At 35.4% G+C, this 12,995-nt stretch overlaps 2 protein-coding genes across 3 annotated transcripts; one reads left to right on the top strand and one right to left on the bottom strand.

Annotated features, from left to right (window-relative positions):
• Positions 1-5,645: 5,645 nt before the first annotated feature.
• Positions 5,646-8,308, top strand: LOC105783231 (uncharacterized). Its single transcript, XM_012608564.2, has 3 exons — positions 5,646-5,942; positions 6,859-7,001; positions 8,130-8,308. The coding sequence occupies exons 1-3, from the start codon at positions 5,810-5,812 to the stop codon at positions 8,142-8,144; spliced, it is 291 nt and encodes a 96-aa protein (XP_012464018.1). The 5' UTR covers positions 5,646-5,809; the 3' UTR covers positions 8,145-8,308.
• A 1,146-nt stretch (positions 8,309-9,454) lies between these two features.
• On the bottom strand, positions 9,455-11,181 carry LOC105783230 (uncharacterized). Of its 2 annotated transcripts, none has more exons than XM_012608562.2 (3): positions 10,945-11,181; positions 10,315-10,598; positions 9,455-10,157 (listed from the first exon to the last, which is right to left on the bottom strand). In XM_012608562.2, exons 1-3 carry the CDS (start codon positions 11,071-11,073, stop codon positions 9,629-9,631), a joined length of 942 nt encoding a protein of 313 aa, XP_012464016.1. In that variant the 5' UTR covers positions 11,074-11,181; the 3' UTR covers positions 9,455-9,628. The 2 variants fall into 2 exon arrangements, with proteins under 2 accessions (XP_012464016.1, XP_012464017.1); XM_012608563.2 differs by having other exon boundaries at positions 10,315-10,609; positions 10,945-11,156.
• Positions 11,182-12,995: the final 1,814 nt, after the last annotated feature.

Raw genomic sequence — 12,995 nt, 5'->3', positions numbered from 1 at the left:
TTTATTCCTTCTGTCTCTCTGCAATTTTCTTTTATATACCTCTTTCAATTTCTGAGCACGATCTGACAAAACAACAAATTCTCGTATTTTTATGCCCCCAATCATCATTTTGATTTCATCATTCAGTCATTCCTCAAACTGAATACACATTTCTCTTTTGATTGGTGCAATTTCTTGGGAATATTTGCTGAGGTATACAAATTCCCTCTTGTATTTAGCTACTGACCGATTTCCTTGTCGTAAGTCAAGGAATTCCCTCTTCTTTTTATCCAAATCTCTCTTGCCAACATATTTCTTTTTAAATTCACTCTGGAAGAATTCCCAAGTGATTTTCTCTTTCGGCACCACGGCTACTATAGTCATTCACCAATTATAAGCTTTTTCTTTTAGTAGTGACACAACATATCTCAGATAATCTTTGGAAGAACAAGCTAATTCCTCAAAAACTCTTATTGTGTTTTGAAGCCAGTACTCAGCTTTGACAAGATCATCATCTGACCTACCTTGAAATTTTTTGGCCCCACATTTTCTAAGTTTTTCGATTGTAGTACGTTTATTGGATTTAATCACTGGATGAGGGAGAGGTGCAACTGGAGGCATTTCAGACGATGCAGTAGGGGGAGGAGGTTGTTGAGCTTGATTTCTCTCTTGTATATATTCATTAAACCACTGATTCATAAACCCATAAAACATGTTTTTAAGTTCTTGTTCTTGAGCTGGATGAATTGAGATGTTACTGCTTATCCCATGTTCAGATGATTGTACTCTACTATTGGCCTTATCATCATCAGTATGTTCAGATCTATCTGACATCTTTATAATCTATAAGAAAAACAAGGGTTAGATCGGATCTTACACATCACACTATCACAGATTTATATGTCATGTATTTGTAGACACTTTATACACTATATTTGTTCCAAGAATCGACTAAACCGAGCTCTAATACCAATAAATGTAACACCCCTAACCCTTATTCGTCGCCCAAATAAGGTTACGAAGCATTACCAAACTTTACAGATTAATTACGAACATTTCACAACCTTTATTATTCATATCAAGAATCAATCATATAACACTCATATTGTCCCTTAAATGGGCCCTCAAGGCCCAATATACTCCTTAGAAGTGAATTGGGACTAAGCCAGATACTCAAGAAAATTTTCCCTAAATCTCAATAATTTTCTTAGGAACAGGGGACACACACCCGTGTGGTCGGCCGTGTCAGGTGATACGCCCTTGTCTTAGGCCGTGTGGGCATTCGATGTGAGGCACAAGGCCGTGTCCCAGCCCATGTCCTTACCTGTGTAACTCTCTGACTTGGGTCACACGACCATCCACATGCCCGTGTGATAGGCCGTATGAAAGGTGCAGGGATCACACGGTGAAGCTACACACCCATGTGCTAGGCCGTGTGTAAAAACCTAGGTATTCTGTTTTGAAATTCAAGGTGTAGAGGACACACGGCTAGACTACACGCCCATGTTCCAGGCCATGTGTCACACACGGTTGAGACACACGCCCGTGTCTCTACCTGTGTGGACCAAAATAGGCCATTTTAAGGCCACTTTTCTCACCCTTTTTTATATCAACCTATACACAACATTTTAATACATCAAATAGCCCCAATCAAACATTCAACACAAACCAAAAATCATGTTTTAAACATAATATATCAACACAAAACTCAATTACCTAAACCTACCAAAATAACTCAATTCATTAATTTACCAAAATCTACTACTAAACACATGCATACAAACATATATATATATAATTCACAACCATACTTCAAATTTAGCTCTTTTCCAATCCAGCCCTAGACATGCCATATAAACCATAAAATGTATAACAAAATCTACCAGAGCAGCTGGATGGTGTGACCTGACGTGTTGATTCGATCCTCTGAACTTCTTAAAAATCTACAAAGAACATTAAACAACACAAGTAAGCTTAATGAAGCTTAGTAAGTTCGTTGGCTTTAACATAAATCCTACCGAACATACTATAATAATTTATTTAGGTAAATCATTTCATAAACATTTCCTACCAATCACAACTCAATTGATGAATTCATTTATTTGAGCTCAATATCAATAATAACTTAAAATCTTCCACATTAATTTCATGTAGCACTTACCAATCCTTATCAAACCAGAGAATTTCTTACGGATTTGAGTACATCGTAAACAGAAGCCCGAAGGCTGCACAGAAGCACATAAGTGCTAAACAGAAACCCGTAAGGGTTGAACGGAACTCATTGGAGCTGAACGGAAACCCATAAGGGTTAATCTGAAGCTAAGAATAGCTAAATTGAAGCCCATTAGGGTTAAACTAAAGCTCAAAAGAGCTAAACTGAAACCCAAAAGGGTTAATCTGAAACTCATATCATTTAACTAAAGCTCATTAGAGCTAAACAAAAAGAAAACACGAGAGTTCCCAAAAATGTTGAACCTCGATTTACTTGGGTAATTTTGCTGTTAATTCCTCTTTTGCACTGAACAATTGTGCTCAATCCTGCATTCTGTTCTCTTTGAACACTTGATTCAATTTCATAAATTTAATAATAATTTTATTTTCAACAAATGTTACGAATAAATACAAAATATCATTCATCAATTAACACATAACATTAAAATTTAACCATACAAACTTACCTGAGCTAAATTGTAAGTTTGTAGTAGTTAGGGACTACTCTGCTAATTTTTCTATTTCTCGTTGATCTGCGGGCTCTTGATATAAAATATAAAATTATTAATTCATCAGTATATATTTCAATTCTAATTCACTTCACAATTTATATCCCTCAATTTTTGAAATTGCAAATTATCCCAACTTTTACAATTTTTACAATTTAGTCCCTCAGCAATTAGCCCATCAAATAAGCTAATTTTTCTCAATTAACATTTTATCTAAATATTCTAAGCTATTACACAGCCTTTGATGAATATAATTTAATACAAAACCCTAAAATTTAATCTTTTCATAATTTAGTCCTAAAATCAATTTCTATTGAAATTACTTGATAAAATCATCATAGAACAAAATTAGAGCTTCAATTCCATGTGAATTCATCATAAAATTCAACACTCATCAATGGTAACTCTCAAATTTATCCATGAAATCAACAACTAATGAAATAAGTAGTTGGACCTTATTGTAGAAGTCTTAAAAACACAAAAATTTCAAGGAAAAAAAGTAAGAATTGAACTTACATGAAGTAAAATAAATAAAACCAGCTTAAAAACTTCTCCTATGGCATTTTTGGCTGATAAATTGAAGAAGAATAGCCTAGAAAAATTTAGAATTCAATTTATTTAAGTTAATTTCACAAAATTTACAATTTTGCCCTTTAATCACATGATTTTTGTTTTCTTTTCTGCTTATGTCACCTCATGCCTTTATTTTAGGCATAACTGCTTCTTAGGTCCTCCTTTGTTCATTAATTAAGCCATTTAATCACTATTTCTTTAATTAGCAAGTTTTGCACCTTTTTCAATTTAGTTCTTTTTAGTTAATTAACTATCGAAACGTTAAAATTTTCTAACGAAACTTTAATACTATCTTAATGACACCCGTAAATATTTATAAAAATATTTACAGCTCGGTTTATAAAATCGAGGTCTCGATACCTCGTTTTCAAAACCAATTAATCTAACAAATATTTCTAAAGCATAATTCACTAATTCATAAGCCTTCCTAAATTCATAATCGACTCATAAACACTATATAATAAAATTTACAAGCTTACTTGTCGGATTTAGTAGTTTCGAACCACTATTTCTGACACCACTGAAAATTGGGTTGTTACACGTCAAGTGGCCTAACATCATGACGTGACAAATTGTTTATAGACGTCACGATTTGGAATTGACTCTATTTCTATCTTGGGTTAGCTTTAGAGCTTACATAAGCTTGTGTAACACCCAAAATTGACTCTATTTCATGTCGAATGTATGTTTTAATTGAATTTTAATTATTGACTGCTATGAATTGGTTATGCTTTAATCGTAGTTGCTTCAGCAATAAATGCAACGTCTCATAATTCAGACCTAACGATCGGGTCAGGTATCGGGGTGTTACAAATATACTAAATAGGCATTTTGAATTGATCTTGAAGTCCAACGACATTCAAAGTCTCATATCTTAACTCAATCAAGTGGTTGTAATGTTCGTTTCGAAACTATTAGTAAATGGCATGTATTGAAGTCTTAAGGTCTTATGAGTCTTCATAGATTAATTTTGGCTAGTTGGAATATCATGATTATGTGAGTATATATTGGTATGTATTGGTTTCCATGTCCTTGTATGATTTAAGATTGCTTGTGTACGCCTATATGATGAGCATCTTTTAAATTGATGAATGACTCAATTCAAGTATATTCTTAGGAAGAAATGTTGCTTGCAAGTGGTAACTCTTTAACATGTCTTATGTTCACTAAGTTTGAAAGTATTTGGTATGTACTTTTGACATCTTAAACTTGATTTTAAATCATATATTTGAAATTATCTATTATCCTTGTTTTTATAAAATAAAAGGTTTTAAAAATACATCATTTAACTTGAGGTAATGAATTATAATAGTCTAAGTTGCTTTGACAACATATGTGACATCTCGCATTCAAATCTGCCCTCTAGATCAGGTGCTGAGTGCCACAAAATTGCTCTAAAGAAGCATTGTCTCGAGACAACAAGCCATGTCTCGAGGTATAAGCTTGTTTTTCTTGAGACATAAACCATCGAAGTACCCTTGATGTCCCGAGACATGCATGTTTTGACTCGAGACTTAATGCTCTAACGGTCATATTTTGTTCATACTGTCTAAAGACACCCCTTCTTTGTCTCGAGACATAAGCTTGCAAACTCCATTAAATGTGTAAAATTAATACTTCCAACACCTAAAAACTCCTTCCAATAGCTCCAAACATCTAAAAACCAATAAAAAGGTACAAATATGGTTCAAGGACACTCTCAAGAATATAATAAACAAGCTCACAAAGATTAAGAACAAAATTCAATTATTTCTTATTGTTATTCTCTTTTTCACTAGTAAACACTTGTAGGTTCAATTCTTATTTTTCTTTTAGGTGGTATTCTATAATTGTGAGAGCTTTATCATTACATATATTCCTTTTAAAAGTGATAATTCTTTCTCAATTGTATCTCCTATTAGCCATTATTATTTTTTTGAGGGGCATATATGGGGCCGCCGCCGCTTAAGTTCCTCGTTGGTCGAAGCTTGATAGTCCTTGGGTTTCGTCACACAAACTCTATTTCTATTAGCGGCTGAGGCCATTTTCATGGCTAATGGGTCTCTTTTGTTGCTGCTCATGACTAGCTTCAACGGTGGTCGATAACGCCTTTTTTTGAGTTTGGCAGAGGCGTGGTCTCCTGCCGAAGGCATTTATGCTGACAACCGGTGCGGCCCTCTTGCATCTCTACTGCCCCAACATCCTTTGGCACTTCCTTTCCCGCCTACTCTGATGACAGCAAGGGTGAAACAGTTGAATATTATGGGGGCTGGGCTTGTTTGGACCTTGTTTCTATTATTGCATCTTTTGAGCTATTTTGAGACATTTCTATTATTGGGCTTTTTTGGGCCCTTGCTGTTCTTGATCCCATTTTATCGATGGATGCTGTAAGTTGAAAAGAAAAAGGAAAAACAAGCGGTACATATGTGAGAGGCATTGCGGCAGATTACCCAGAAAACAAAAGGAGAATCAAACGAAGACAAAGTAAAAAGAAGGAAATCTGAGCAAAAATTCCAAGAAATAACGAAAGTAATAGTTGTACTGCATAAGGCTCTGAAATGGGGGAAAACAAGGAATTGACGCCGTCAAAGTATGACATGAACGCAAAATGGGACGCCTGCATCGATCTTACTCTCCGCCGCTTCGTTTATTCATCCTTGGCTGGCGCTTTTGGTGGCCTCCTTTTCTTCAGTTTGTTCTCTTTCCCTTATTTCTTTCTCCTTTTAAGATATGTTGTTTTCGATTTGCCCCATTGCAGATTAGCCTAATTGGTTCTACAAATTTTGTTTTCTCATATCCACTTTTTATCTTTCTTCTAGTTGTTTCTATGTTGTTCTGCACTCGGCAGCGTTGGCTCCTCCAGTTATATATGCGCCTGCTCTATATTCATAGCTGTAGATGTTAATGTAAATATGATGTATATACATGTCCAAAATATGTAGGGATTTAAATTGCAGTCGTGGATACTTTTTTGGATGGATGTGTTGTGTTTATTGGTTGCGAGTGCGATGTATATTACTACACTCAATTGCAGCAAATATCTACAGTGAATACTGGTGGCAAAGAGAGCCACAAATGCAAATGGCAGCCATAATATCGTGCTATGGCTGCTATTTACATTTGTGTTGTACACTTTACTATCCATTTAAGTGGCAACGTTTGAGACCAAGTGGCTTTCTTAAGGAGAACCTTGCATCCCTGCATGTTGGTTTTGATTCACCTTATATTCCAACACCAGAAGTAGCTCCTTTTTGCCTTTGTTGTAAATCGCCTAGAAATGACGAGGAACTTGATTAAGGCTTTGCTTTGTGGGGAGAGTGGAAAGGAACTGTTTATGATTTATGACTCATAGCCACCTTCAATCATCAATGCTACCAAGCAAAGCCTAAACGGTTGAAGTGATTATGCATTTTAACTTTTTACTAGATGTTAATCTAAGCCGTGGACAAAGTAAACTGAGTTCTTCCATTTTGAATTGCTTCAGTTTTCTTCTAGTACTCGTATTTCCAGGCATTGTCGCTATCAAGCCTTTCCGTTTTTGTGCTTTCTGCTTTGCATGTCTTCCTTAACCCTTCCTTGAATTCATAACTTTGATTTGTCATGCCAGGGAGTCCAGTGACTCGATGGGCATCTGTAGCTTTTGGTGCTGGGATTGGGATTGGATCTGCATACACTGATTGTTCTAGTCTTTTTGGTGGATATTCTCCGAAGTTGGCTCCTCCTAAACTTGATGATGCTCCTGCACCCAAGGTTGGACTAATGTTTTATCGAACTATGGATTTAATCTTCTGGACTCTTTCTTTTTCTAGGTTGCACATTCATGTTTTAATTGTTCGGTGTAATCCTTTGTCCTTTACAAATGTTAAAATTTTCTTCAACCTATCAACAGTCATCTCAAGGTATTAAATGAGAGGATATGCATCAGCACTGGTGGGGTCATTCTGGGTTAGGTTATGAATGCCTGCTAACTGATTTTGTGATCGTCAACTTCAACGCTCACACTCAACCAACTTTATTAGAGCCATCTAGGAGTAATCAATCTGAATTAAAAAAATGGTGATGATGAGTGAACTTTTTTCGTAGGTTAATTTCTTATAACAATGACTAGAATTAGATACATATATATATAAACTGAAATATTGTGGAAAGTGAAACTGTGATGCTGATGAATCAAATATGGGCATTGGCATATATTTCAATTACTGAGCTGAAACGACTTTTATTGAGCTTTTCTTGGATAATTGCTTAAAATGTCATAAACCATCCAGTTATTAATTGTTTTTCACCTAGAGTACGCCCTACTCATAGGCCCTTGACCTTTGAGTAGCCCTTTTAAAATAAAATATAACGACCTATAGGTTGAAAATTGAAGGGGGTGTTCAGATTTTTATGGAGTACTCCACCCGCGCCCATCTATGCAAAAACATGGGCATCAGATCAACTTATATTTGAATAGGGACTGGAGGTCTCTAGTATAAATTATTGCTTAGCTGAAATGTTTTAAACTTTTACGAAAGGCATTTTGATGGGAAAGTTGTGTGGAAAAAATCTGCTGCTGCAAGGGGAAAAAATATTTTTTGCCAGTGCCCAAGCATAACCAATTTCGCAGGTGAAAATGTCTAGTTGGTTATTGGCCCCAGTGTAGTGGATGATCTTTGCATAGAGCCTTGGCAGTTTAGGGCAACTATTCTTGTCCAGAGTAGATGTTGTTGATTTTTCTGACACTTTTACAGTCTGGTCTATTAAGTTCTAACTTTCTCAAAAATCTGCATAGCGAGGATGCTTCTAAATTTTAGTTTATTTCAATATTATTCTACATATTATATGTTTCAAGAATCTCTATAAGAAAGTTAATTTAGTTCTCATTTCTTTTTCCAGGAGCAAGTGGAGTGAGTTGATGTTGTTGAAGTTCCTCTAAGATTATATGTTGGTGGGTAAACAATTAACTTGTTGCACCAAAAGTTTGTTATGGATCACATTATCTTTTATTATGTAATTCTATCAAATGAGTAAACACAATTTGAAGCGGAAAAATAAAAACAAATACTTCTGTTGCAGTCCTGCATTTTGCGTGATTATTGTTGAGAGTTGGACTTGATTTATCTGCCGTGTGTTGATATCTAGAGTTCTTTTTCAGCTGCCTCATGTCATGGAAAAATTAAGGATGCATGTGTAGGTCATATTTTGTCCCTATCTTTTCTTTATTTCTTCTCCTGCCCTAGTTGAACTCTCTGCCCTAGAAGCTAGCTTTTGAGATTGGGTTGGAGCTTCTTTAGCTTGGTATCATAACTATGTTCCTTGCCCGTTTCGCTATTTTGCTTGTTGTACCATGTTTCATGAATTATTGAACTATTTACCTTACAAGCTAGCTTTTGAACTTAGGTTTGAGTTGCTTAAACCAGAGTTAGGATTGTGGGCTGTGCAGTTAGCCATCCAGAAACCACACTGCACAAACAAATTATTGTTCCACCCTTTCCATTTTTTGTCATCTTAAATCCTAACATAACCTTGGAGCTTACTTCAACTATGTCCAAAATAGAACGAGCTTAGCCTCAGCACCTGAATTATGTCAGTTATCTTTGCCTTTGTTAGAAGTTAAAGCTAAGAAGCTAAGATTGAATGCTCTTTCATGAGTCGTTGGAAAGAACAGAACAAATAAATACTAGATGGGTTTAAAGCTACCAGTCCATAAGTTGAGGGTTTAAGTCCTAGTTTGAGACTTGTCTAGTTTGGTTAGGATCAAGCTGAACCAGTTTTCTCTGCATCCAAACCTGATTGCTATTTTGAGCTTTTAGTTTTAACTCTGAAACTGGTAAGTTGAGTTGGGTTTCAGTTGAATTCTTCGTTAGGATGAATATGCTAAATGAAATGCCAACATGTTTGCAGTTTAGATACAGATGCAGCAATTTCTTTTCAAGTCTCAATCTGGGTGCTTCTAGTTTGCCCTCTATTATAATTTTTCTATGCAAAAAAATGCTAAAATCTTGCATCATTCTATTGATGCAAACTGAAAATTGGGATCTTCCACTCTGAATCTGTTCATTTGAGATGCATTTACCCTTCAGGATTGAGTTTCACCTAATCTTGAGCTTAGCTCAATTAATTCATGTAGCTGATATCTAGCAAGTCTTAATCTGGATCTTAATCTCTACGACCTTTCACCTATTCACAATCATGAATTAAACCCCCAAAAGTTAAAAAGGTTATCCTGAAAATTCTTGTAATATAAAAGAGATGAAAAACGACATTAATTAGCGTATATACATCAATGGGCATGAGCATCCTCAAGAACAAATTGCTTGTTCAGAGTATTGCCAGAAAGATGCACCAATTCTACCTTAAGCACCCTGTAAGATAACCAATGAACATAGATGCGCTCAACTGTTTACGAGTAGGCCATCATGAAGCCAATTCCTCATCAAGGTAAATGCCTGCTCAGCATCTGCATCCTCTTCTGTAGATCCTGGTCGATGGGCAAAGGCATGACCTCTTCCTTCGAAGATTACAACCCTAGAGCCGTTGCCAATGATCTTCTCAAACTTGCTCAAAACACCAATCGGACAGAGTAGGTCATCATCCCCTGAAATGAACAACACAGGCACCTTTATTTTAGATGCCGCTGCCAGATCCATCCTGGTCCCATAGAATGAGACAGCAGTGCTAAAACAAGCACCCTGGTCAGCGGCTAAAACATCGATCACACGGCCACCTCCAAAGCAAAATCCAATGATACCAAGTTTCTTTGAAATTCCTGCAGCTCTAAATTCATCAACCATCCATTTTGTTGAGGTTGCTATGTCATTTGCAACCCTCTGAGGGTCTTGGCTAGCCAGCCATTGTTCAAACATTGGTTTTGGTCGGCCCTTTTCCCAGGGGTCACCACGAAATAGGTCTGGAACAAGGACACTGCAGTTTCATATAAGAATATGAGTAAACAAAAAGGAAGAATTAATACACACCTCAAATCTAAGTAGAGTTCACAGGTTCACAGCCATATAATGGAAAGAAGGGTCAATAAGCAAATAAAATAAGACTTAAGGGGTTACAAGGTTAAGAATCATACTTGTAACCATGGCAGGCAACTTGGTATGCAAAATCTCTTGTGGCTGAATCTTGAAACCCAAAGATATCAGATAAAAGCAAAACACCTGCTCCATTATTGTTCTTCACTGCCTTAAAGAGATAAGCTTGGATGTTATCATCTCCTTCCCCAATTGAAAGCTCAACTCCATTCACTAATTCACATGCTTCATCTTCCACTCCCACTCCCACTCCCACTGCACTACACCTTACTCTTTCACCTCTCTTCTTTCCTGATGATCTTTTCCAATTCAAATTGCATTTACTCTGAACATAAACTGAAACTTTATAGTCAGTTACTTATATATGATCAATTTGAGAAACAACTGCATGGCCTCATAGTTTTTTTGGATATTAAAACATTAAACAAGGTAAAAGGGTTTGTCTTGTTGGATGAAAAATTACAAGGATATGCAATCAATCCCTAAGCCTTAAGCCTTTCCCTAATTGATGTCTAATTCTCTATTTCTTTGTGATAAAAGAAACCAAACACATTGTCCCTAACAAAGTTTTATTTTAGCTTTGGTTTTCAAGTTCAGTCGGACACAGTTGGATACAATTATTAAATAATATAAAGAGAGCTGAAAAGGGATAAAAAATGATTGAACCGTACAAAAGTTGAGAGGAAGAAGAAGTGATGATGGCAGGGCGGAAGAAAGCCTCTTCTGGCAGGGCATAGGGAGGCGGAGAGCAAGGAGGAGGAGGAGGAGGAGGAGATGGTGGTGGCTGAAGCCAACCCCATATGTAGTGTGAGAGTGAAAGAAGGCGGGTGGGAGTTGCAGTGTTGCGCAATGCTAAGAAACCGATGAATTGATTGAAGATAGATATTTTTGGTATTTGTGGACAAAATGGCCTTTCAACAGCAATGAGGATTCATTTTAAGAAAAAAGATATTTGCTTATTTTTTTAACTAAAATATTTGTTTGTTTAGTAATTCATCACTGTTTTAGGATAAAAAGAATAAACTATCCAGTTGGTGACTTAATTTTTAAGGTGTGTTTATTTTAGTCACTCTAACATTAAATCTTTAACAACACTTAATTGAACAAAGATCTTAAAGGTTTTCATACTACCAAAGGGCCGAGATAGGAAGGCAAATATTTGAGATGCTTACTGCTTCTATGATACAGACTAGCTTTAGTCTTTTTACTTCAGCATACATGTTAGCAAGGAAAGAGGACTAATCTTGAAGGTTATGCATTGATTACAAGCAATTCAGCATCAAAATTATTGGAGTTTGTAAGAGATTCCTGATTATTTCATTTCCTAATGCTAACAATGTACGATGGTCAAATAGGCTCGACTAGAAAAAATCAGTGGAGAAATTTCGTGTCATATGTAGTCAATATTATGAGGGTGAAAAATAAATTTCCAATCATAATGGTTGATGACTTATTGGATGAACTAAAGGGGGTTGAGTACTCCTTTAAGATTGATTTAATATCAAGCTATTGGCAAATTAGATCAAAGAGGAAGATAACCCTAAAATGGCTTTCAAAACCCACCAAGGCCAATATAAATTCAAGGTAACTCCCTTTGGCCTTAGCAATACACCTGTTATCCTTGATGAGTAATGTGTTTGGTCCTTATTTAAGGAAATTTGTATTAATGTGTTTTGATGACATACTAGTGTATAGTCCTCCAAAAAAACACATTGATCACTTGCACTTGATATTCTTAGGCATCATTAATTATTCGTCAAGAGAAGTGCTTCTTTGGCTAGTTTAAGGTAGAGTATTTGGGATACATGATATGAATAGTAGCTATAGACCCTTCAAAAATTGAGGCTATGGTTAATTGTTGGAAGCTTCCAACCTCCCATAAGTCTTTGTTTTTCTTTTTATTGAAATCTATTACAAACTGAAATAAAGTAATAATGTTACAACTTAAATATGACTTAATTATAGATGATATGAAAATATATTATATTTTATGCTTTTTAGATACAATCAACTTGTGCATCGCATGATTATGCAAATTGATTTGTATTATATAAAATATATAATATGTTAGCTTTGATATACCAAACTTTTGATATAACAACATTTAAGATTTTTATTTTATTTCTCAAGTTGTTTAGTGATCAAAACATTTTCATAAACTTGTAAAATGCTAAAAAACACTAACTTCTAATCTCTCAAGTAAATCACATGTGATTTATTGGTTTGTAAGGCAAAGTTCAAGACTTGTCTAGCAAGTATTGATACATTGCTTAAAAGTCTCGAGACTTGCTAGTCAATAGTCTCAAAACTCTTCTGGAAGGCAAAGCATCGAGACTTGCTTAGCAAGTATCAATACTTGGCCTCCATGTCTCAAGATTTGACATATAAGTCTCAAGAATTACCCATGTAATGGATATAAATGACTATTTTTTAACTAGTTATTGATACCCCCTTGAAAAGTATCAAGACTTGGATTGCAATTTCACTTTTTCAGCTCGAAATTAATGCTTTCAATGACTTCAAATCATCCCCAACGATCATAAATGTCCACAAACTTATTCCTTGGTATAAATACAAGTCAAATACATTTCAAGACTCAAGAAAGATATATCCAAGCATTGAAAGCAAGATAATTTACTTCAAATATTATTTCTCATATTCTCCGGTACACAGTCTCTTAGGTGCTTATTGTAATATCTTTCTTCATTCACATTTAAATTTT

This window comes from Gossypium raimondii, chromosome 13, assembly GCF_025698545.1.
Source record: "Gossypium raimondii isolate GPD5lz chromosome 13, ASM2569854v1, whole genome shotgun sequence".
In the NCBI taxonomy this organism is placed as follows: Eukaryota; Viridiplantae; Streptophyta; class Magnoliopsida; order Malvales; family Malvaceae; genus Gossypium; species Gossypium raimondii.
Note: the sequence above shows the minus strand (reverse complement) of the source record. Positions and strands in the feature narration are given on the sequence as shown.

Bases quoted from the DNA above. Each gene is read 5' to 3' on its own strand.
- LOC105783231 (XM_012608564.2), top strand. From the start codon at position 5,810: ATGGGGGAAAACAAGGAATTGACGCCGTCAAAGTATGACATGAACGCA. The intron at 5,943-6,858 runs GTTTGTTCTCTT...TTGTCATGCCAG, and splicing joins TGGTGGCCTCCTTTTCTTCA to GGAGTCCAGTGACTCGATGG.
- LOC105783230 (XM_012608562.2), bottom strand. From the start codon at position 11,073: ATGGGGTTGGCTTCAGCCACCACCATCTCCTCCTCCTCCTCCTCCTCC. The intron at 10,599-10,944 runs GTACGGTTCAAT...GTTTATGTTCAG, and splicing joins TCTTCTTCCTCTCAACTTTT to AGTAAATGCAATTTGAATTG. The intron at 10,158-10,314 runs GTATGATTCTTA...ATGAAACTGCAG, and splicing joins GTTGCCTGCCATGGTTACAA to TGTCCTTGTTCCAGACCTAT.